The sequence below is a fragment of the Hyperolius riggenbachi genome, chromosome 4 (genome assembly GCF_040937935.1).
Source record: "Hyperolius riggenbachi isolate aHypRig1 chromosome 4, aHypRig1.pri, whole genome shotgun sequence".
NCBI lineage: Eukaryota > Metazoa > Chordata > Amphibia > Anura > Hyperoliidae > Hyperolius > Hyperolius riggenbachi.
In genome coordinates, this window is record NC_090649.1 from 155,658,713 (window position 1) to 155,680,305 (window position 21,593).

A 21,593-nucleotide genomic window follows, 5' to 3' on the forward strand; every position below is an offset into this window, starting at 1 on the left:
CAGCTAAAAACAAACTAAAGCAATATGTCATAGTAGGAAGAGCACCAAGATCACAAGAGTTATAATATGCCTGTGTTTTGCAGTGATTTAAATGTGTTACCTAATCCGTTCTCATTAGGAGACTGACAATTATTGTTTACCTAGGTGGCATTAGAATGGAAATTAATGACTTTTGTCATGGCACGCCTGGTAATTCTGTGGGAAGCATGAAAGCGTGACCGCTAGTCATTCTAATCTAATAGAGAGTCTACAATCCAGGTCTGTGTTCTTCCCCAGCTGTATTTACCCTGGACGTGTTCCCTTTCATAGCCATATCTGTGTCACTGAGCCCTGCATAACGAGGACCACTCCTTGGCACAAAGATTGCTTAATCTATTCATAGGGGAGTCTGGATACTTTGTTTTTCCATTTACCCGATATGCTTAGGGAAACTATTTACAAGCAACACAAAGCTTTTAGGGGAATGCTAAGAAACGTTCTGACTGTCTGTAACCGATAATTGTCCATCTGAGTTCAGTTTAAGGAGTTCAGATTAGCTGAGGCTTCCAGCATGTTGCATATCGGCATTGCTCTGTGCATTATGATGTACAAAATATACAAAAACACACCAACAGATCCCCAGTCACACCTTTAGTAACCAAGCAAATGGGGAATGCCAAATCAACTTGCACATCACAAGTTTTAAAGTGTTTAATAACCCGTTCGATTGAGGTAATTTGCCCTCTGACCAAGACCAGTCGTTAATTGTACTGGTAGGTTTACTGAAGCTGTGAGAAACAGAATAACAACAAAAGAACCCTCAAAACCCCAGTGCCCCAAAGTCAGAGCTTGGTGTGCATTGGAGTAAGTGAAAGAAGTATTTGAGCCCCTATCAACCAGCAAGATATCTGGCTCTCAGGTGTCTTCACTCTATGCAGTTGAGATTAGCAGAACCCTCTGGAAAGCCTCGTACACACGCTTGATTAAAGTCCTCTGAGGTGGATGATTACAACCACCTCAGCTGATAATCAAGCATGTGTACAGTGGCCCTCGATCATCGACCTACAAGCTATCCACCTGGCGGATCAACTCACCTCCTTGACTGACAGTTCCTTTGAGGACGCTGCTCCCCCGCCGCCACGAGACATCACGCACATCCCTCTGCCTCCCCGCATACCAACACGGCGTGTCATCAGCTATACAGCTGACTCGTGCCTGTGCAGCTCGACCTCACGATGTTACCCACGGGGATTGGGTCCCTGATCCCCAATAGGAGACTTTGCTTAAAGAGAAACTCCGACCAAGAATTGAACTTTATCCCAATCAGTAGCTGATACCCACTTTTACATGAAAAATATAATGATTTTCACAAACAGACCATCAGGGGGCGCTGCATGACTGATTTTGTGCTGAAACCCCTCCCACAAGAGGCTCTGGTACCGTACGGTACTCTGGGCAAACTGCCACAATGTAACAATGACACACACAGGAAATGGCTGTTTATAGCTGTCTGTTAAAGCCAGAACAGCTACATAATCTGCCCACAGTAACAATGTCACCATGTAATACATGTCAGAATGTGAATCTGGGAGAGGAAAGATTTTACAATGAGCAAACTCTGACTAAATCATGTATACATAATTATTGTAAAAATTAAGCACCTTTTTATATTAAATTATTTTCACTGGAGTTCCTCTTTAAAGGTGTGTATGCACCTTAAGGCCACCTGAACACTGCAAATCTGATTTGCGATTCCGTTTTTCCCTGGATGCTATAAAAAAAAACGCAGCATGCAGTATCGATTAAAAAACCCAAATCGGAATTGCATGTAAAATCAAATCGCACGTCCAAATCGCAAATCGGAATCGCATGTAGTGTGCAAGGCCTAATGCTGGGAATACACCATGAGATCTTTTGGCAGATAGATGGTTCGATAGATAATTTCCGACATGTCCGATTTGATTTTCAATCGTTTTTCTGATTGATTTCTCATAGAAGTGTATCGAAATTGATCGGAAAATCGATCGGATAGTATATCTAAAAAAAACTCATTGTGTATTCCCAGCATAAGGGAGTGCTCCTAATCCTAGCTTGTTTCAGGTCCTGCATAAAGGACTCCTGTCCACAGAAGCAATCAATCAGATTCCAGACTAGACCTACAGTATGTGTGAAAGGATCCTCAGGCTGAGTTTATGCTGTACTGGCAACTGATAACAACTGATTAACTGCCGTAATCAGATGTTCTGCACTTTCTCTTTCAGTTGCTGTGCGTTTTAATTCACATTTTATGTAGTCCACAACACACACAAAAATACTGCAGGGAGTGTGTTGTGAAGAAGCTTTTAGTTTTAATGCATACAGTAGATGTAAATTGACCCATAGGGAAACATGTAAAATTGCTTCCCATGCACTGCACATCGGTTGTCTGATATGTTGTAGCCAACAGAAACTGAATCCAGTTCTTACTGTTTTTGCCTTTTGTATATCTGTATTTGTGACTTTCAGTGTCACTTAGGTCTACCAATACATTGGACATTGGACATTTATTGCTAATTCTTATGGTGCCCATACACGATACAATAAAAACGTTCGATTTTCCCGGTTTTTTCGATCTAAATGATCGAATCGAATGAAAGTAGAAAATATTTTTTTTTCGATCAAGAAATTCGAACGACTATCCTGTTTTCTCGAAAAAAAAAATCTGATCGGACATGATGGAAAAATCTTTATATTCGATCTAACAGAATAATCGAACTAAATTATCTAATCGAAAAAAATTAAACATTGTACCATGTATGGCAACCATTATAGTTAATTCATTCTCTTTTCTTTGTTGTGGTCACTTTACAAGCAAGGTTGTGCTATTTGATTTGTATGACTGGGGTTGCAGTTTAAAGTCTGTCATGAAATGGAGTCTGTCATTGCTGGCTGCAATGTAAAATTGCTGCTTGTCTGGCTACTGCCTTTAATGAGCATCTATTGGTTATAATGCTTTGCTTCAACAAGATGATCACAAATCTGGTGCAATAAATCAGTTGTTCCTGAAACAAGGACTCTGATAAGTTGCTCCCTCTAGACAACTGCTCAAGCATTCTTTTACTTTGGACAAGGCTGCCTCAATGAGTCACAACAACATACATAGCATGCCTAAAAATAAACTATAACTTAAAAATAGTGCAAGTTTAATAAAAGCAATCCACTATTTATAGTTGTAACCCGAGTCCTCCTGAATGGCTGTTGCCCTGGTAAGTCTAGCTGAACCTTCTGCTGAACACAACTCTTTGGCTGATAATAACCTGAGAGCCTGTTCATTGTGCAGTTTGTTTCCTCTTGAGGTCAGGGCCGGATTTCTGGAAAGGCCACAAAGGCCTGGGACTTGGGCGGCTGCAGCTCAAGGGGGTACCTGAACATGAAAGAGAGGTTGCTACATATAAAAAAGGAGAGCAACACATGAAAAGGGGGAACTGATGCCCAAGGGAGATGTTCATAAAAAAGAGGGGATAGAAAACATGGATGATACACATGGAAGAGGCAGCTGCACATGGAATGGAGGGGGCTGCTGCACATAAAAAGGGAGCCCCAACAAACTCCACCTAGGGGCGCAAAAATGATAATTCCAGCCTTTCTTGTGGTGCCATTTTCCAACAGTTGATAGCAGTACAAGCTGTACACGTGCCAGTCCACTGATCCCCCCCCCCCCCCACACACACACACACACACCATGCATTACATAGAATGTGCTAAAAAATTTAGCTTAATCAGTGGTTACAGAGGCACTCATCAGCCTCAATAGCCAATTGCCGTTTTTGAACGGTGATTATGTCATCTTTCACACAGTTCTGCTAGTGAACCACTGTAATGGACTTGCACCAGAATGCAGTTGTGTAAAGTTGTGATGCATCTGATGTTGCTATACTACAGTAAAGATGGGATGCAACACTAGCAATGTGCCCATCACTTCTTTAGCAATAGCACAACAGCATTTTATGTGTTAACCCATTCGCGTTCCGTCGTTTTCACGTGAGAAATGTTCACCTCCCATTCATTAGCCTATAACTTTATCACTACTTATCACAATGAACTGATATCTTGTTTTTTCCGCCACCAATTAGGCTTTCTTTGGGGGGTACATTTTGCTAAGAGCCACTTTACTGTAAATGCATTTTAACAGGAAGAATAAGAAAAAAATGGAAAAATTCATTATTTCTCAGTTTTCAGCCATTATAGTTTTAAAATAATACATGCCTCCATAGTTAAAACTCACTTTGAGTTTTAACTCACACTGAGTTTGTTTACATGACGTCACTCTAAGCGTAACACACGCTTAGAGCGATGCACGGGGAAGGTGACAGCCAGAAAAAGCACAGCTTCCGAGAGAAGCTGTCGCTTTTTCAGCGGGGGAGAGCAATCAGTGATCGGGCACCATAGCCAGATTCACTGATTGCCTGGCTAACGCACCGCGGGCCGGGAGTGCGCGTGCACGCGCGCGATCGGCCGCGGGAGCGCGCGGTAGCGCGCATGGTTCCTGGACGTAGATTCTACGTCCAGGAACCAAAATAGGTTAAGGATGTGACCTGACAGATCTTAATGTTTTCCTTTTATAACTAGTCCCCTAAGTGTCACATTATGCCAAAAAGACAGAGCTGGGAAAATGTCCACTAATGCCTTATGGACATACACCAACCCATACTGTACACATGCATACATAGACATACACCATACATGCATTACATACCACTCATGCACACATATAGATTTGCATACATACATACTGATAAATATATACATAAATAGACAATACATTCAAATCTATGCTATGCACAAACACTGGCAAATCATATGAATATGCATGTACATACACTGATACGCTCATACACCCACATGCACAGATACTGGGAGACTTGGGCGCAGGATACAGTCGGTATATTGCTGATCCTGCTTCTGCACAAGTCCAGGCAGTGTTAATTACTATTCCCCCTCCAGGCCGCCATGGATGGTGGGGAATGATATAATTCGGCTTCCAGCGATTGCTGGAGGCCGAATTATTGTGTTTTAAAAGCAACTTCAGCTCCGTCTTCTGACGACGCCAAAGTTACTCACTGTGCGCCGCTATAGCCGTAATTCCTATTACAGTCTATGGTGGCGCCGGCTGCACCCAAATCTACCTGCGCTGAAAAGCACTGTTTCAGGGAGGGAGGGGAATTGCTACTGTAGTGACCAGGTTTATGCAGAGTGAGAGCAGAGACTGTTGTTTGTAAGCAACATCACAGCAGAAAGGTGAAGTTCACAGCCCTGGACACTTGGTGTCACTCAAACCATGTCTGGGTGGCCTATGCCTAGGAACCTTCCTGTCTCTAACAGAGCTTTTCAGCTGCATTTTTTTTGCATTTCCTCACAAGTATTTTCCTCAAAGACAGTAAGATTGAGCCAATATTCCTACACTGCAAAAATAGTATTTCACAAAGTGGAGGGGTACCTGCTTGCACTACCAGTTTGTTTGAGGACATTAGTCCTTCTTTAAATCCCCATAACTCTTTTTGTTCCTTTCACCTTTTAAGTAAGTTTATTATCTGCTAGGCACCAGAGGACCACTGTGGTTAACACTGAAACAATAGTATCCTCTTTTATGGCATCCTTTAATCTTTCTTTTACATACTTAGTCCTGCTGTGTGCATATTTCTATCTAGTGGAGTTTATATGCTTTGGAAACATTTGTTTACATTACAGGTTGGTAGATCCAAACTACTTTCTATGCAGATTTTAGCCACTCTGACAGCTTAGGTTACTGTGTGATGAAATTTGGGAAGACATATCAGGTTTAATTTACACACCCCAATTAAAATGGTCATTTAAATGCCATAAAACACTTACAGCTTATTTATATTATGCACACAACTGAATTGAACTGATACACAATGTTAACCTTAATGGAAGAGAGTAAACTTGGCATTTTGCTCCCCTGACAAAGCCCCCCACTTGAGGGGGTGAAAAGTAGTATTTTTGTGTGGGGAGGTATTTAGTTTACGTGGCAGTGTGAGTGTAGAAGAAATCCTAGATTTTGACAACTAGGATCAATTTATTGGACTTTTCCTCCAAACCACTGCACATTCAATCACTACGAATATTATCAACACTTGCATAGTTTTTATATGAAACAATTAAAAGTTATGTTTTCATTTGTACATTTTTACTCTGCTCCATTAAGATTAATATTGTGTTTCACCTTATTTATATTGGAAACAGCTGCCCATGTTATAGCTTTAAGTTCAGTGCTTATTCATGTTCAGATTTCACTTGATGCAAACCCATAACTTCATTAAAAGGAAAAGTTAGATATTTACCTCAGTAGAGCGAAGCCTCCAAATCTTCCAGGGTCTCCCTACATCCTCTTTGAGACCATGGCTGGATGCATGGACCCTCTGGAAGTTGGCACACTCCCATCACTGAACGAAGCACGGACATGCTTTGTAGGTGCAGGATAGCTCACAGCTGAGCAGTAGATCAGAACCGCCAATGCTTGGTGGAAAAAAATGATCCCGAGCTGCTTCTTGCAATTGGGCAGGCACAACCTATTCTGTGTAATGGCGCAGTACAGCCGCGCAAACCCTTGACGAGGCGCTTTGAGGGTCCCAGCACAGGGACATAGAGGTGGAGGGGGATGAAATAATTCTCTGCATTATCCAGAGGCTTCCCTCTACTAAGGTATCTAACATTTCTTGTTTTTAAAGTCACAAGTAGCCTTCAAGGAACAACAGGCAGCAAGATCTATGAATGATTTAAAGGACAACCTAGGTGACATGTGACATGATGAGAAAGACATGTGCATGTACAGTGCCTAGCACACAGATAACTATGCTGTGTTCCTTTTTTCTTTCTCTGACTGAAATAATTAATCATCAGGTATGCAAGTGACAGTTTCTGTCTGGGTCTGGACCAGGTTGGACTGGATCAGACTATAACATAACCCTCGCTGATAAGTAATTACAGCGTAAAACACTTTCCTGTCAGTAAATGGCTTCTAAGAACAGGAAAGAGATAAAAAGGGTCAATAATTCATAGATTTGAGCTCTGGTATATTTAAATGAAGGTGTCATTGAGCAGAGACAATGAAACAGTAAAAACTTAAAAACTAGATTTAAATATAAAATAAAGCTGGAATATCTAAAAGAAAGTCATTTTTAGGAGAAGTAGGGCAGATACAATTGTTTTTCTCATCAGTTTATTTTCACCTCGGATGTCCCTCAAGGAAAACCACAATAACCTATATGCTTAAATGTACATAGCAAACCTTACTTTGTAAAAAGGTGACATTGGTTGGGCCCCAGATAATAAGAAAGGAGGCGTACTTTCTCTTGAATCATAATTTTTACATTAACCTAGCATCTAAGTTTGTTTGGTAGAGATCAACACATACAATACTTGCTTTATGTTGTAAAAAATGTAAGAAATGTATGGCAATCTATAGCTAACATTGAGTTATGCAGCAAGCATTTCTATCATGAGGAAATTATATTTCCAGCAAGTAATACTGCCAATCTTGAGAGGGTCTGACAGGTAAAGGAAATAACACTGATTATCTTGTTACTATGGCACCAGTCAAGCTATGGTTACTTTAATCAGCAAGTGAACACTGTAATCATGCAGGGGACATGTTGAAAACAGCAAGAATGGGCAATTGTAAGGCTCTAAGCAACTTTCACAAGGGCTAAATTAAATGGCAGTCTAGAAAAATGACCAAAATGGCGGGCCAAGCAGCATACAGTGATTAGTATTGATTGTGTGTGAATTCGTTCAGCATGGAACGGCAGGGCGGGGTGTGTTTTATTTATCTCCAATACTTCTTATTGGAGTTAAATGAAACGCACCCCCTCTTGCTGTTCTGTGATGAAATGGTGCTGTGTTTGTTTGGGTTTTCTACCATGTGGTACTGAATTTGAACACCAGCACTGGTTATTAGTACCTACCAAAAGTAGTCAAAGTAAGGACAACCAGTGAACTGGAAACAGGCTTATGGTTTCCCATGCTGACCTCTGTCCACAGCCAAGAGTACCCACAATGGGCATGTGGCAATCAGAACTGTTATTTACTGACAGGGCATTTCCCAACATATACGGTACTCCTACTCAATTATATCTAGTTGAATTCACCTCAGTGTAATTGGTTTTTAACACACATTGCATAAATGGGAACTAAAAACAGAATATTGCAGCTCACAATGTGGCATAACTAAAAAATGCCATAAGTCCCATGTATGTATGTATAATTAGCATTAGCATATATTAGTATAATATAGCATGAAAAAGACCACCAAACTGGCTTTCCAAGAACAGCCACTGTGTGAGAGAGGTGTAAGCAGAGAAAAACAATGGCTTGTTTATCATCACCACTATTCAAAGCAAATATAGACACAATCATGACCATTAAATGTCACACCTTTAATTAGAGATGTGAGCTCAGGAGTAGGGATGATCAATGAGATGCAGATAATTTCAAATTCATGCCAGATTATGTATATTCTAGATGAAAGTAAATGCGGCTTGAAAATTGAGCAATCAATTCAAACCTTAGTGTGACTTGATTGGTCCATTTTCAAGCTGCATAAATAGGCATACAACGTACATAATCCTGCACAAACTTGCAATTATTTCCATCTCATTGATCATCCCTACTCAGGGTCATAACATCATGTCTACATTACATTTGCTTACGTGTCTCATCATCCATTGTATAAATGCCTCAAATATCGGTATGTCCTCATATGGATCCACCATGAAGCTCTGGCTTAAATTAAGCCTGGCTGTGAAGTTGACAGTTTACAAGTCCTCTCCGTTTCTTGAAGCTTGTCTTTAATGTGCAGTTTATTACAGAGCATCTGCCGAAAAGGTTGACACATAAAAAAGTATATAACGGGATCCAGGCAAACGTTGGCAGCTGATAAAAGCAATGTCACCTCTTTGACATAAAACAGAGTGTTTTTCTGTTGACAGCTGTAATTTTTGGAAGCAGTTTGGCTTAAGGTGTATGGAATTCTACACAGGTGATATGGAACGAAACATACACAGAACACAAATAAAATGAGGTATATGTTCCTTGTGGACTTTTTGCTAGCATTTGAACCTCTTCTAACCTTTTGGCGAGATTGGTATATTGTCCTTGTAATGGACATATAAAATATAACAAGCAAGGAAAACACCACAACAAAGATGCTTAAGGATATGTATGTAGTAGCTTTGTGCCATTGGATGCCGAGATCACTTTTTAGTCCAGCACAGGTTGTCTTTGCTTTCTCACTAGTCTGTTGGTCGGTTAGTATCATATTTGGGACGGAAATAAAAGCCATGAGTGCCCATACCAAAACTGAGACGACCTTACTGTAGAAGACATTCTGGAAGGAAGTGTTATTCATGGGCCTGACAACCTTATAGTAACGGTCAAATCCAAGAAGCCCCAGAAATATGATTCCAATGTACATGTTCAGGTAGAAGGTAACTGCTGAGTAGCGGCAGACAAACAGGCGCAACTCCCAGTCTCCAAATCCGGCATCGCTGGCTATCTTCATTGGGAAGGTCAGCGTCATTAAGAGATCCGCAATCACTATGTTTTTAAGGTACACAATAAAGTTCCTGTTACTGGGGAGGTAGAAGAAAATCCATAGGTTGAGCCCATTGAGTAAGATCCCAATAATGAAAAGAAAACTGTATAGAGTGGGCAGAACTTTAGTTACAACGTCTGCATTAGGAAAACATCCACTTTCCGAATTATTAGGATTCATTTCGGTGGAATTACTCATTTTTATTTGCAAGATGGAGATATTTTTAATTGACTATTTGATTAAAGCACTTGCTGTACTGAGATATATAACTGGAATTGATGCCTTCCTAATGGATCCAAATCTAATTTGTGAGCTTTTAGTTTGAAAGGTGGAGATAACAGTAAAATGCTGATTTATATCCAGGGTAGTTTGGGTCTCAGTTGCTTTATATATTTTTCTTTAGGGTGAGTCTTTTTCCTTGTCCAGGATTACATCCATTTTAAATAGTAACATGGCCACTATCCACATCCATGATCGCAGAGAACAAAAGTGTTTTGTTATAGTCGTGTTTGTGTGTGAAGCATTGTACAGTTAGAGGAAGTTGTTTGTGTTGGATGCACTGTGTTCAGGGGAAAGAGCAGCCAGTATTCCCGATAGATGGATCTTTGTCCAGGTGGAGAAATTTTGCTTACAGCTAATTTGTTTTCGCCCACTTGAATGTCTCCCGTGGTGTTTGATTGCTTTCAGTGGAAGCTGCAAAGACAAAGACATTATTATAATGTTTTCATGGAATGCTTTTTTCCTGGCCAAGCTAGGTTAGTCTTCTAAAGCATCTAAGAGGCCATCAGCCAAATTAACCCTGAACCACACCTGTGCACCAAAAACTGAAAATATGATAAAATACCACAGAATCAGAGGCTGCCTACAGCGAAGGCTATGTGTGTGAATTTTCAGTAGTGCCAGAGATTTGAGCAAATGTAAGTGGAATTGAGATTAAAGTCAGCTGAACTCTTGAGTTTCCCTGCTGGTAAGTAAAGTCCTTCATCATATTAAGGATCAGTGATGATGCTTGAAATATCAAAGGGGTAGGACTTCCTCTTCACAGTGGGTGGTTTTCTCCTGACATTCTTTTAGCAGCTGTGCATTTCAACTGGGTGTAGATTTGGTGAAAAAAATCATGTTAGGTTTTGCTGAACATAACTTTTGACTCTATGTTTATCATCATTTGCTCACCTTTTATTGCCCTAGTATAGTTACAGTTCACTTTAGCAGTATCTTAGTGTACTGGTCTTTCTAGAAGCAGTATATAATTTGATTTTAAAGAGAAACTGTCTCAAATTAGCATTTTTGAATTCTTCATTTGAAACAGCTACAATATAGAAGGCATAGTTGTCAGAGAGATTAATCTGCCTTGTTTACCTACTTGCTTTGCATCCATATGCAACCATTATGTCATGTCCCAATAAAACAATTAAAGCCAGGATGTCATGTTCCCCATATAATACGTATGGTACATCCATCATTCAATTTCTCCTTAGAGCAGGTGCAGCTACCATGTAAAGCACCAATATGCCAAGTGCAGCCATCATGTCCTATCCCCCCTATAACAATTCTCCCATATTAAAATGTGCAGATCATTCTATTCCTCCTTAACCTCCTTGCCGGTTTTCCCGACCTGAGCTCGGGGTAGAAAAAACAAGCTATTAGCGGTGATCCCGAGCTCAGGTCGGGGTAGGCATTGCAGAGCTTTACTTGAAGTTGTGGAGTCCCGCGCGCGATCTCGCTGCGCAGCGGGACTCCAGCCTCTCTCCCCGGCAGTGTGGGGTCTTTCCCTGGCCGCCGGGATCCCCCATGTCCCCGCTATTCTTCCGGGGACCCGGCAGCCAGTTGGAGCAGCGCAGCCGTGGTGGTGGCAGCAGAGCGATGGTGGCAGCGTGACGTTATCGGGGGCGGGGCTAATATTGAAAACGAACTTCTCTATATTAGAGAAATACAGAGAAGTTCGTTTATATGTATATTAGCGCCATCTTGTGGGCAAAGAGAAAACTGCAGCACAGGAGCCCAGGAAGGTACATTTTTTTTATTTTGCTGCAGATCTCCCTGCCAGAATGATTTTTTTCAGGTTTTAGGGTCTGAAAGAGTGAAAAAAAATTGCACCGCTTTTAGACCCTAAAATCCGGAAAGAATCAGACCGCCAAGGAGGTTAAAGCTAAAACAGTCATTATGCCATATCCCCCATATAACACTTTGAGCCCTATATAACAAGGTGCAGTCATCATGGCATTTCCCCTAAATAACAAGTGCAGTCATCCAGGGCTGGGCCGAGGCGAGAGAGGTTCCAGCCTCGAGCACAGTGTAGATGGGGGCGCACAACTCACTCAGCTATTATTTCCCTATTGTGTTTGAAGCAGAGAGAAATGAAGGGCCTGTTTCCACTACGCGCAGATTAGATGCAGAATGGATGCAGAAAAACTCCACTGAATGCCTATGGGCCTGTTTCCACTAAACGTGATTTTTCTGATGCAGATTTTCCCATAGGCATTCATTGGAGTCACTTTTTCATTCTGCATCCAATCTGTGTGAAGTGGAAACAGGCCCTAAGAAAAGGGGATACATGGCAATGACTTCAAGCCAGATAACTAGATATTAAGGTTTTGGTGGGATTGGGGGCCCTGAGGCACCTCTTAGTCTAATAGCAATAAGTGTGTGACGGCTGAGTGGGAGGGATGGGGGGGGGGGTGCACTTTGGTGTCTCAGCCTTGGGTGCTGGAAGACCTTATCCCGACTCTGCAGTCATCAGTGGCATAGTCAAGGAGCTATCAACGGCGGTGTGACTTTTACATTGGGGTCTTTTAACCAGTCTATACATAACAATTTATATTGAGCACCTAAACAAGAACAACTACAGGGTCAGAGAGGTTTCGACATGGGAAGCGAATAATTGGTAATGGTTACCACTATTAACAGTACTTATAGGGGTGATCATTACCAGCATAATATAGTGGTTGACTGTGGGCCCATGGTGAGCCCCCAGTGGGCTGCTCTGGTCCAGTGGCCTCCAGTGCAGTCACAGAACCAGCATCCCCTATTGCTATGCCATTTTAACAAATGTAGCCATCATTGTAGCACAAATAAAAGGCTAATTTTCTGGTCCTTGAGAGTTGAGACTATCTGTCTTCATTTGTATCTTACTCTTATTGACCAAGTAATCATATTTGTCTTACCTGTCTAATATTTACTATAGAAACATACTTTGGTATGTATTCCATATGGCTGGCTGAATATTGGTTCAAATTTTGAGGAAGATACCTGGACAAAAAAAAAAGAAGGCTTCAAAGCTGATACACTTTATTAACATGCTTCCATTTTCAATGCAGTCAAATATTCTGTATTATTCTAGCATAGACAAGAATTGATGTACAGTGGCAACAGACTAGTGTCCTTCACCATGGAACATCAATTTTGTCTATAGTGGAATAATACAGCTTATTTGGCTGCTTTGAAAAAAGGAGCTTGGAACTTTTTTAGTGTTAAAGCCAATGGGTACCGTATTAAAAAAGAAAATGTCAGATACTCACCTAAGTATTATGGTAGAGAACAGAGGCGCCAAAAGGATAAAAACAATATTTAAAAGTTTTAAAATTATTTATTAGATTATTGTACAATAATTAGCCACCTCTTCCCGTTAATTTAAATCACACCAGTGAATTCCATCATACAAATATTTATGTTTATTGATATGCAGTCTGTTCAGGATTTGTACAAATGTGTTGCCTCTTACCCCCAGTTGTGTGCTCCTTCCTGTAATTGCCTGATGAAGCGGGTTTGACCTGCGAAACGCGTTGCGACCTTATTTGGAGTATACCAATAAATGTCCCTTTTGTGAATACACAGTTGTTGTGTCTGCTTGTGGGAGGTGAGTCCACCACTGCCTCCTAAGCAATAATTTTAAAACTTTTAAATATTGTTTTTATCCTTTTGGCGCCTCTGTTCTCTACCATAATACTGATTGTATCCACCTTTGGTGGAGGGGGATACCCCTTCTTGTTTTTCAAGCCTACAGAGAGCGACTTCTTATTCCTGAGTGAGGACAGGCTAATCTCCTCACCTGCCTATACAGTGGTTGCCTGGAGGTAACCCTGGTTTGTGAGTATACAATTCATACTCTTTCTAATTATCCAATTACCTTGACATACTACACCATATCGGGCTCTCGGTTCTTCTCTTCTTCAGATACTCACCTAAGGAGAGGGAAGGCTCGGTCCTAATGAGCCTTCCCTCTCCTCTCCCGGTGCCCTCGGTGCTGCGCTGGCTCCCCCGTTCGCGTCCGCCGCAGCAGGGACTTCGGAGGTCTTCGGGAGCACTCGGGCTTCCGAAGACGGGCCGCTCCATACTACGTATGCGCGAGTGCGTCATAGAGGGCGCTCGCGCATGCGTAGTATGGAGCAGCCGCATCATCGGGAGCCCGAGTGCTCCCGAAGGCTTCCGAAAGCTCCCGAAGGCATGCGGAAGTGGCAGTATTTGACCGAACTGGTCGAATACTGCCACGGGGGATCCTGCTCGGGACCGGGCACCGGGAGAGGAGGGGGAAGGCTCATTAGGACCGAGCCTTCCCTTTCCTTAGGTGAGTATCTGACTTTTTCTTTTTTCATCCGGTAAACATTCCCTTTAATAAAGTATACCTGTTTTGAATGGGAGTTTCTTTTTTTTCTTTAGTTTAAATATCTCCCTCAAAGTTTTATTGCAATAAGTGAGTGTAGTGATCACCATTTGGGACTGCACTTCCCTCTACAATCAAGGGTGTGAATATTTGACTCAGGCATTACCTTATTAGAAATGCAACTGTTGCTCCTGCGGCAGTAAACACTGTTCACAAAATGTGTAGATCAGTTGCACTATGAACATATTACAGCTGCTTTCTTTGCCATCTATAATTGAAAGAGCACAGTGTTAAGGTCCAAGCAGTTGTTCAATACATTTCTGCTGTGACCATCTGTTCCTCCTGTGTAAAACCTATGTGTCAACATGTGCTATATGTAGCTTTCTCTCTCTCCCTCTCTCTCTCTCTCTCTTTCTATATATATATATATATATATATATATATATACTGTACATCTATAGATAGATATACTATATACATATATGTGTGTGTGTGTATATATATATATATATATATATATATATATATATATATATATATATATATATATATATACACACACACACTGTGTGTGTATATATATATATATATATATATATATATATATATATATATATATAGTGATGTTTGAGGGTTCACGGGAACTACTGCTAGCACGCAGGAGACAGATGTATCAGAAAGTACAGTTTATTTAAGCTCAAAACAAACAAAAATAAGCTTTTCTCCAGCAAAAGGTGATAATTGCAGAAAAACAAAGACGCTTACTTCAGCTTTGTAGAGAAACCGAGCAATATTATAGTTCAGAAAACAGTCCAGTTTTGGAAGTATAGTGGATAAATCCAGCAAGCTGTCCACTCTGTAATCCCAGCACAGGAGGCCAACACACATCCACCTTGCAGCACACCTGCTGCACTCCTAATCAGCCCGCCCCCATCTCAGAGCTCCAGATATCTGCTGTCGGGCTGTTTTCAAAACCAGGTATGGACTGGGGTGGAACAGGGAGGCCTGCCCAGTTACCTTCCTTCCCTGTTCCAGAGCTCCGGGCCCTGACAAACAAAACATAGCAAACATTGGTTGCTAAACTGCCCCAGGCTCCTTCCCAGTCCCTTCCTGTCTTAAAGAGAAACTCCGACCACGAATTGAACTTTATCCCAATCAGTAGCTGATACCCCCTTTTACATGAGAACTCTATTCCTTTTCACAAACAGACCATCAGGGGGTGCTGTATGACTGATATTGTAGTGAAACCGCTCCCACAAGAAACTCTGAGGACCGTGGTACTCCTGGCAGTTTCCTGTCTGTGAACCTTGTTGCATTGTGGGAAATAGCTGTTTACAGCTGTTTCCAACTGCCAAAAAACCATGCAGCAGCTACACCACCTGCCAACAGTAAAAATGTCACCATGTAATAAATGTCCGAATGTAAATCAGGGATTTAAAAGATTTTACAATGGGCAAACACTGACTAAATAATTTATACATAATTATTGTAAAAATGAAGCACTTTTTTGTTACATTATTTTCACTGGAGTTCCTCTTTAAAAGGGCCTAAAATAAGGCAGAATATACCTACCATCCAGGACCTATCACTGAAGTCCTGTACAATATATACTGTGTGTATATACATACATATATATATATTAGTAAGACGGTCTATGCTGCACTATTATCACTCTGCATTTTTTAATAAGATATAAAAGCCATTTATCATATTCAGCTGCACATAACAAAGCTTCCTGTGCAGAGTAAATAATGTACAGATGTCTCTGCTAGTCATTTTAAGAGAGACAGGCAAAGGCAAAGGGCGCATTGAAGAGTGACCTGGCCAGCCGGCCGAGGAAGGATCTCACCTCTATGTTGAACTGGCTAACCCATACAGGTGTACCAGCTCTCAGGCTCGTGTCCCTTTGAGCCAGGGTCCGGGCTCATGGCAAGTGATGATCTTGCTGTTACTCCTCTCCCTGCAGTTGGCCCAGATAAAGTGCCGCTGTACCCTGCCTCTACTTGTCACGATTGCTCACGAGTGCTCCGCATGCTACAGGTGCTCAGTGACGGACGCCTGGGGTGCGAAGTTTGGCTCTCCCCTATGCAGCTGGAGAGACAAACTCTGCACCCTGAGCCTCCGGCACTGAGCGCCTGCAGTGTGTGGTGCCCTCATGACAAGTAGAGGCAGGGCAGAGCAGCACTGTTTCTGGGCCAACTGCGAGGAGAGAAGGAACAGCAAGGTCATCACTTGCCATCAGCATGGTGCACCAACATTTTAGCCGACACAGCGAAATAGCCTACATGGATAGGCAAAAGAGGTTAGTATAGTGTTAGGCATTAGGTGGGGGAGGTTAGTGTTAGGCACTAGAAGGGATAGGTTAATCAAATGCAAAAGAAAGTATATCCGCTTTCGATAGTCTGGTTCAACCTATCATGAAATAACAAAGAATCACCTGGTCCTTAGCAGGTTTTAAAAGTCTTAAAATGTTTTTATTTATTTAATAAAAATTAAGCCAAAATGGAGAAACCGTATGTAAAAAGGCACACCCCATGGTTTGTTAGCTTGTAGATGTATTTATGTAATGTTTGCAGGCTGTTACCATGCAATGCATACAGTGCAGTCACTTGACGTGCAAAATGTTTTCTAATTCCCAACAGCTACATTTCCAGTAAAATCATTTATTCCCACTCGTCTTTTTTTTCTGAAATGGTTTCAACGCAATGTTCTTGACAAACTCTCTAAGGACCAGTGTCCAGTAAAATACAAGCACTATTTAGTATTCATTAAGTTTCCTATTTTTAATTCCTTGTATAGCCTAATAGCATGCCCACACAGAAACATGATGGCTGTTTTGCAAAAAAATCCCTAAACGCCAACAATTGCAAATTTTCAGCAATTTATCGTGATCACTTCCAAAATGCTACATGCAGTGATTTTGCGATCATAATGTGATTGCAACACTGCAGTGTGAATGCTCCCATGGCATCGCCAGTCACAGCACAATCACCCCCAGTGTGAAACAGCCCACAGGCATAGAATCATGAATGGGAGTTTTTTCAAATCTGGCATAAGTGTACATATTTGTAAGCCTCAACATTTCTTCAGTATAAATGTAAGAACGTGAAAACTGGCATATTATGAGCTTAAAAACATCAACATAATATATCACAACTGTAAATATTTTGACAATGTTTTGAAGGTCATTGTAATCCAGTTTTTCATGTTTTTAAGTTTATATTTAATAAAAGTTAACTTTTACAATTAAGGACACTTGTGAAGGTTTCTGTTTTCCTGACTGTCGTGCTTATCCTAAGGTTTTACTTTTGCTCCAGGCCAGTGACTTACTAACTGCTGAAGCTATAGGTTAAACACAAAAGCCAGGCAACCTACAACTTCCCAAAACAGCCAACAATAAACTGCACAGGAGAAGCACAGGAGAGTGTGTGCAACAATGCCAGGTATCACCTGACTTGTAACTGGCTGCATTAATGTCTCTCGACATATTTATAGGCACAGCACATGCAAATTGCACACACCCTGTGCGTTTCTCCTGTGCAGTACAGTCAGCAGTTAGACCACCAATATTACTGCTATAACAGATGGCATGCAAAGTCAGTCATACTTAAACTTAAAAAGTAAGAACTTCTTTCATTATAAAGATGGTCATTTCCTAACTTTCATGTTCATCGTGTGGTTTCATTACTTAGTGAGCCGCTGACTCAGAACACACAGGCAGGCAGTAAAGTCACAAGTCCCAGACTAGATACTTGAGGTTACTGAATTACTCACTAAATAATGGACCAATAGGGTGCATGTGACAGCCAGGGGAATTAACATTTCTATTAAAAACAAAATAACAACAAACATCAACAATAAAAGAAGTCATCAATGACAACATTACTATAAAGCCAGCATGAACATGTAAGTTATAATTCAGATAATTGGGGCAAGGACTGTTGAAAGTCTTTATAACAAAATTATGTTTCATCTGTGTGTGTGGAATAGTTTATATACTAACACTGGGTAAAAAAAGGGATATTTAATATAGTTATCACTTACCGGACTTAATCAGAGCTCCATATAGTTCTTTTCACTTCTGCGATAGATCTTTGGAATTTCAGCTTCATGATTCAGGCTTAGAAATATTCAGGAGGAGGTCTCGAAAAATCCCTTTCTAGCTGTGCATCTGCACTGTTTAAAAGGAAGTGTTTTGGTCATTCTTGCCAACATACTGCTTGAATGTCAAACTACAGATGTGCGTGAGTATTTATATGCATACGTAAAGTTATCTGTGCTATTTCTGTATCATCATGTCTTCTATGGAGAAGTCAGGGCGTAGTATCCCCTGGTTTTCTATAGAGCTGAATGAGGAGTATCTTTCCCATGTCTGTTCTTGACCTCTACACTTCTGTAATATCAACTTCCTACAAACTAACCCCAGTACACTGGATGATGCACTGTCCTCTGTAATGATTCCTCTGCTGTTAGAGGCTGGGATAGAGCTAAAGTAATGCAGTCGGGATATTTTTAATGTGATAAACGGGAAAATATGATGATGACTTTTTAGTCATTATTGTGCGGGAGCAGATTACATTAACAGACCACACGCTGAATTTAATTAGGAAATGCACTTATAATTGTTACAACTTTTCAGTTTCAAACTCTTCTTACTTCTGCTAATAACTTTTTGCTCCATGTGTTTTGTGAATAAACGATAGGTTGTGCCTAGGTGGGATGTCCTTCTTTTTAAGAATCTACCATGCTGAGAAAGGCTGATGTAGTGCGGAGTGCAGTATTTGGCTTCTGGTGTTCCATTTATTTGAATGAGCCATCAAACACAACCACACAAAAACTCCTAGCCAAAACAGTGAGTGCCAAGACTACTCTGCATTAGTGTAATATTCACTCTGGGCAATGGGCTATTCAGGTACCATAGTACCTGGGCTCCTTTAAGAGGTGAACATTTTGGCCCTTATTAACTTTTTGGTGTCAGGGGAGGCTAGGCTTAGCAGCTTGGAGTGGATTGCTAGGACAAGGCAGGGCAATGCTTTTCTATGATAGGGAAGTTACCTGAGAGAGTCCATTGGGACATGGAGAGAAATAGAAGAATGGGGGTGGGGGGTGGGGGGGGGGGGTTGTTAAGAGCCTAGTAATGTGCAATTCTTGAGATTAGGTCACCTGCTAATAAACTTGTTGAAAGGTATTGCTAAGAAACAGGCTTCTTTTGCAAAGGCTATCTATATCCAACATTCCATTTTGTTTCCCCCAACAGCGATGATGAGAAAAGTCAGGGTAATACGTCAGATACAGTAAAATATGCTTTTGCTGCTGTTAACCTCCTGGGGGATACAATAATATCGCCAGGGGGCGACGCGGCACATTTTTTTTTAAATTATTAATTTTTTTTAATCATGTAGCTAGCCTAGCACTAGCTGCATGATAGCCGCTGTGCAGCGGCATCCCCCCACCCCCTCCGATCGCCTCCGGCAATCAAAGCAAACAGGAAATCCCGTTCAGAACGGGATTTCCTGTTTGGCTTCCCCCGTCGCCATGGCGACGATCGGGATGACGTCATCGACGTCAACGACGTCGTGACGTCAGAGGGAGTCCCGATCCACCCCTCAGCGCTGCCTGGCACTGATTGGCCAGGCTGCGCACGGGGTCTTGGGGGGGGAGCGGCGCGGCACGGCGGGTAGCGGCGAATCAGCGCGGAGCAGCGGCGATCGGTATATACACGCAGCTAGCAAAGTGCTAGCTGCGAGCAACAAAAAAAAAATTATGCAAATCGGCCCACCAGGGCCTGAGAAATCCTCTGTGGCGGCTTACCCCGAGCTCAGCTCGGGATTATCCCCCAGAGGGTTAATAACAACATTTACTCCACTATCAGTTCTGACCTTGATCTTGCACCTCACAAAATATAAACCTATTATGATACGGACTGTAATATCTGGTGTCTGAATGGCTGTGAGCAGATAAACAATAGTTACACAAACTCTGCAAATCCATGCCTAAAGGTGCATATACCCCTGTGTCATAGGTCGGCAGTCAGGGATCGGGAGCCGACCCCTTGCGTGGCAACGCTCAGCTAACTGTGCAGACATGTGTCAGCTGTATAGCAGAAAACAAATTTGTTGGGGGGGGGGGCAAGTGATGAAGGAGTGCCACAAGTGTGATGTCACTCGGTGGGTAGGGGAGTGGCAGGATCAAAGAAACTGTCCACTGCTCAGGTCAGTTGATCTGCTGGGCGGCTCGCTGTCTTGGTTGGGGGTCGGGAGCTACTATATATACCACTGATTATTGGCTGAGGCGGTCGTTATTTAACAACTCAAGTGTGTGTTCAAGGCTTGAAGAAGACCAATATAAGAAAAAAAGCTACAAAAAAAAAAAAAAAACTACAAAAGCTACAGAAATTACAATAATATTACCTAGCTTACTACTCTACCATTGCTTAAAATTTGTGAAGTGGGTTGCAGCATCAAATTCAGCCATCATCTTTAAAAATACAAATTGCACTAACAACATACTGTAAATCACATAAAACACATAAACGAAAAACAAAAATGCGTATTTTCTGCAATTTTGTTTCCATGTGGCTAGAAGCACACTTGTTTAAATTCACATGTAATGAAAGTCTATGGGCCGCGCTGCAAATTGCAGCTGTATGCAGTTTGCATTGTAGCCTATTGGAATAAAAAACCCACACATAGGTTTGGCATGTGTTTTTGTTTTTTCAAAAAATATGATACTGTATTTTTCACCATTTAAAAAGCCAAATTATATAAAAAACCATGAAACGCTAATGCATGAAAAACGCATGCAAGTGCAAAATGCACCCGCAAACGCATATTAAAAACACAAACCCCCCACTGGAAAACGCAAACATATACAAGATTGCAATTTAAAAATTCTAAAACGCAAAGAAAATTGCATATGGCATCTGACTGTGAGCCTGTATAGTAGTTGTCCCATCCAATAGTGTAGAAAACAGGTTCTGGGCACTAGTAAGGTAAGGTTGCAATGCAAAACATAGATTTATTCCATCCTCAATGCAAACAGATACATAATCAGTGTAAGCGCTTACACTGACTATGTATCTGTTTGCATTGAGGATGGAATAGAACAGTGTTTAGCATTGCAACTTTACTGGTGCCCGGAAACCTGTTTTCTACACTATTGGAATTAACTTGTCTGCATGTGTGGGGACACAGTGAGTCACCAGTACCTTCAATTGGCTGTCTAGCCAGCATCTAGTGCCGACCCTACTTTTCCTTAGAGGATACCCGAACTGAAATGTGACATAATGAGATAGACATGTGTATGTACAGTGCCTAGCACACAAATAACTATGCTGTGTTCCTTTTTTTCTTTCTCTTCCTGAAAGAGTTAAATATAAGGTATGGAATTGGCTGACTCAGTCCTGACTCAGACAGGAAGTGA

General features: G+C 41.4%; 2 protein-coding genes across 18 annotated transcripts in view; one reads left to right on the forward strand and one right to left on the reverse strand.

The window, feature by feature from the left end:
- The window catches only part of MED12L (mediator complex subunit 12L), a 742,320-nt gene that overhangs the window by 381,582 nt on the left and 339,145 nt on the right, over positions 1-21,593 (forward strand). The gene's annotated exons all lie outside the window — the stretch shown is intronic.
- Positions 8,024-21,593, reverse strand: part of P2RY14 (purinergic receptor P2Y14) — a 65,038-nt gene continuing 51,468 nt past the window's right edge. For 2 of the 5 annotated variants that reach the window (XM_068280828.1, XM_068280830.1), the window contains 2 exons: positions 18,216-18,347; positions 8,024-10,264 (listed from right to left, as the gene is read on the reverse strand). In XM_068280828.1, coding sequence (XP_068136929.1) covers positions 8,762-9,769 — 1,008 coding nt within the window. In that variant the 5' untranslated portion in view covers positions 9,770-10,264; positions 18,216-18,347 and the 3' untranslated portion in view covers positions 8,024-8,761. Of the gene's footprint in view, positions 10,265-18,215; positions 18,348-18,435; positions 18,475-21,593 lie in introns of those variants that run through there. The other 3 variants (XM_068280832.1, XM_068280829.1, XM_068280831.1) reach the window with 3 other exon arrangements.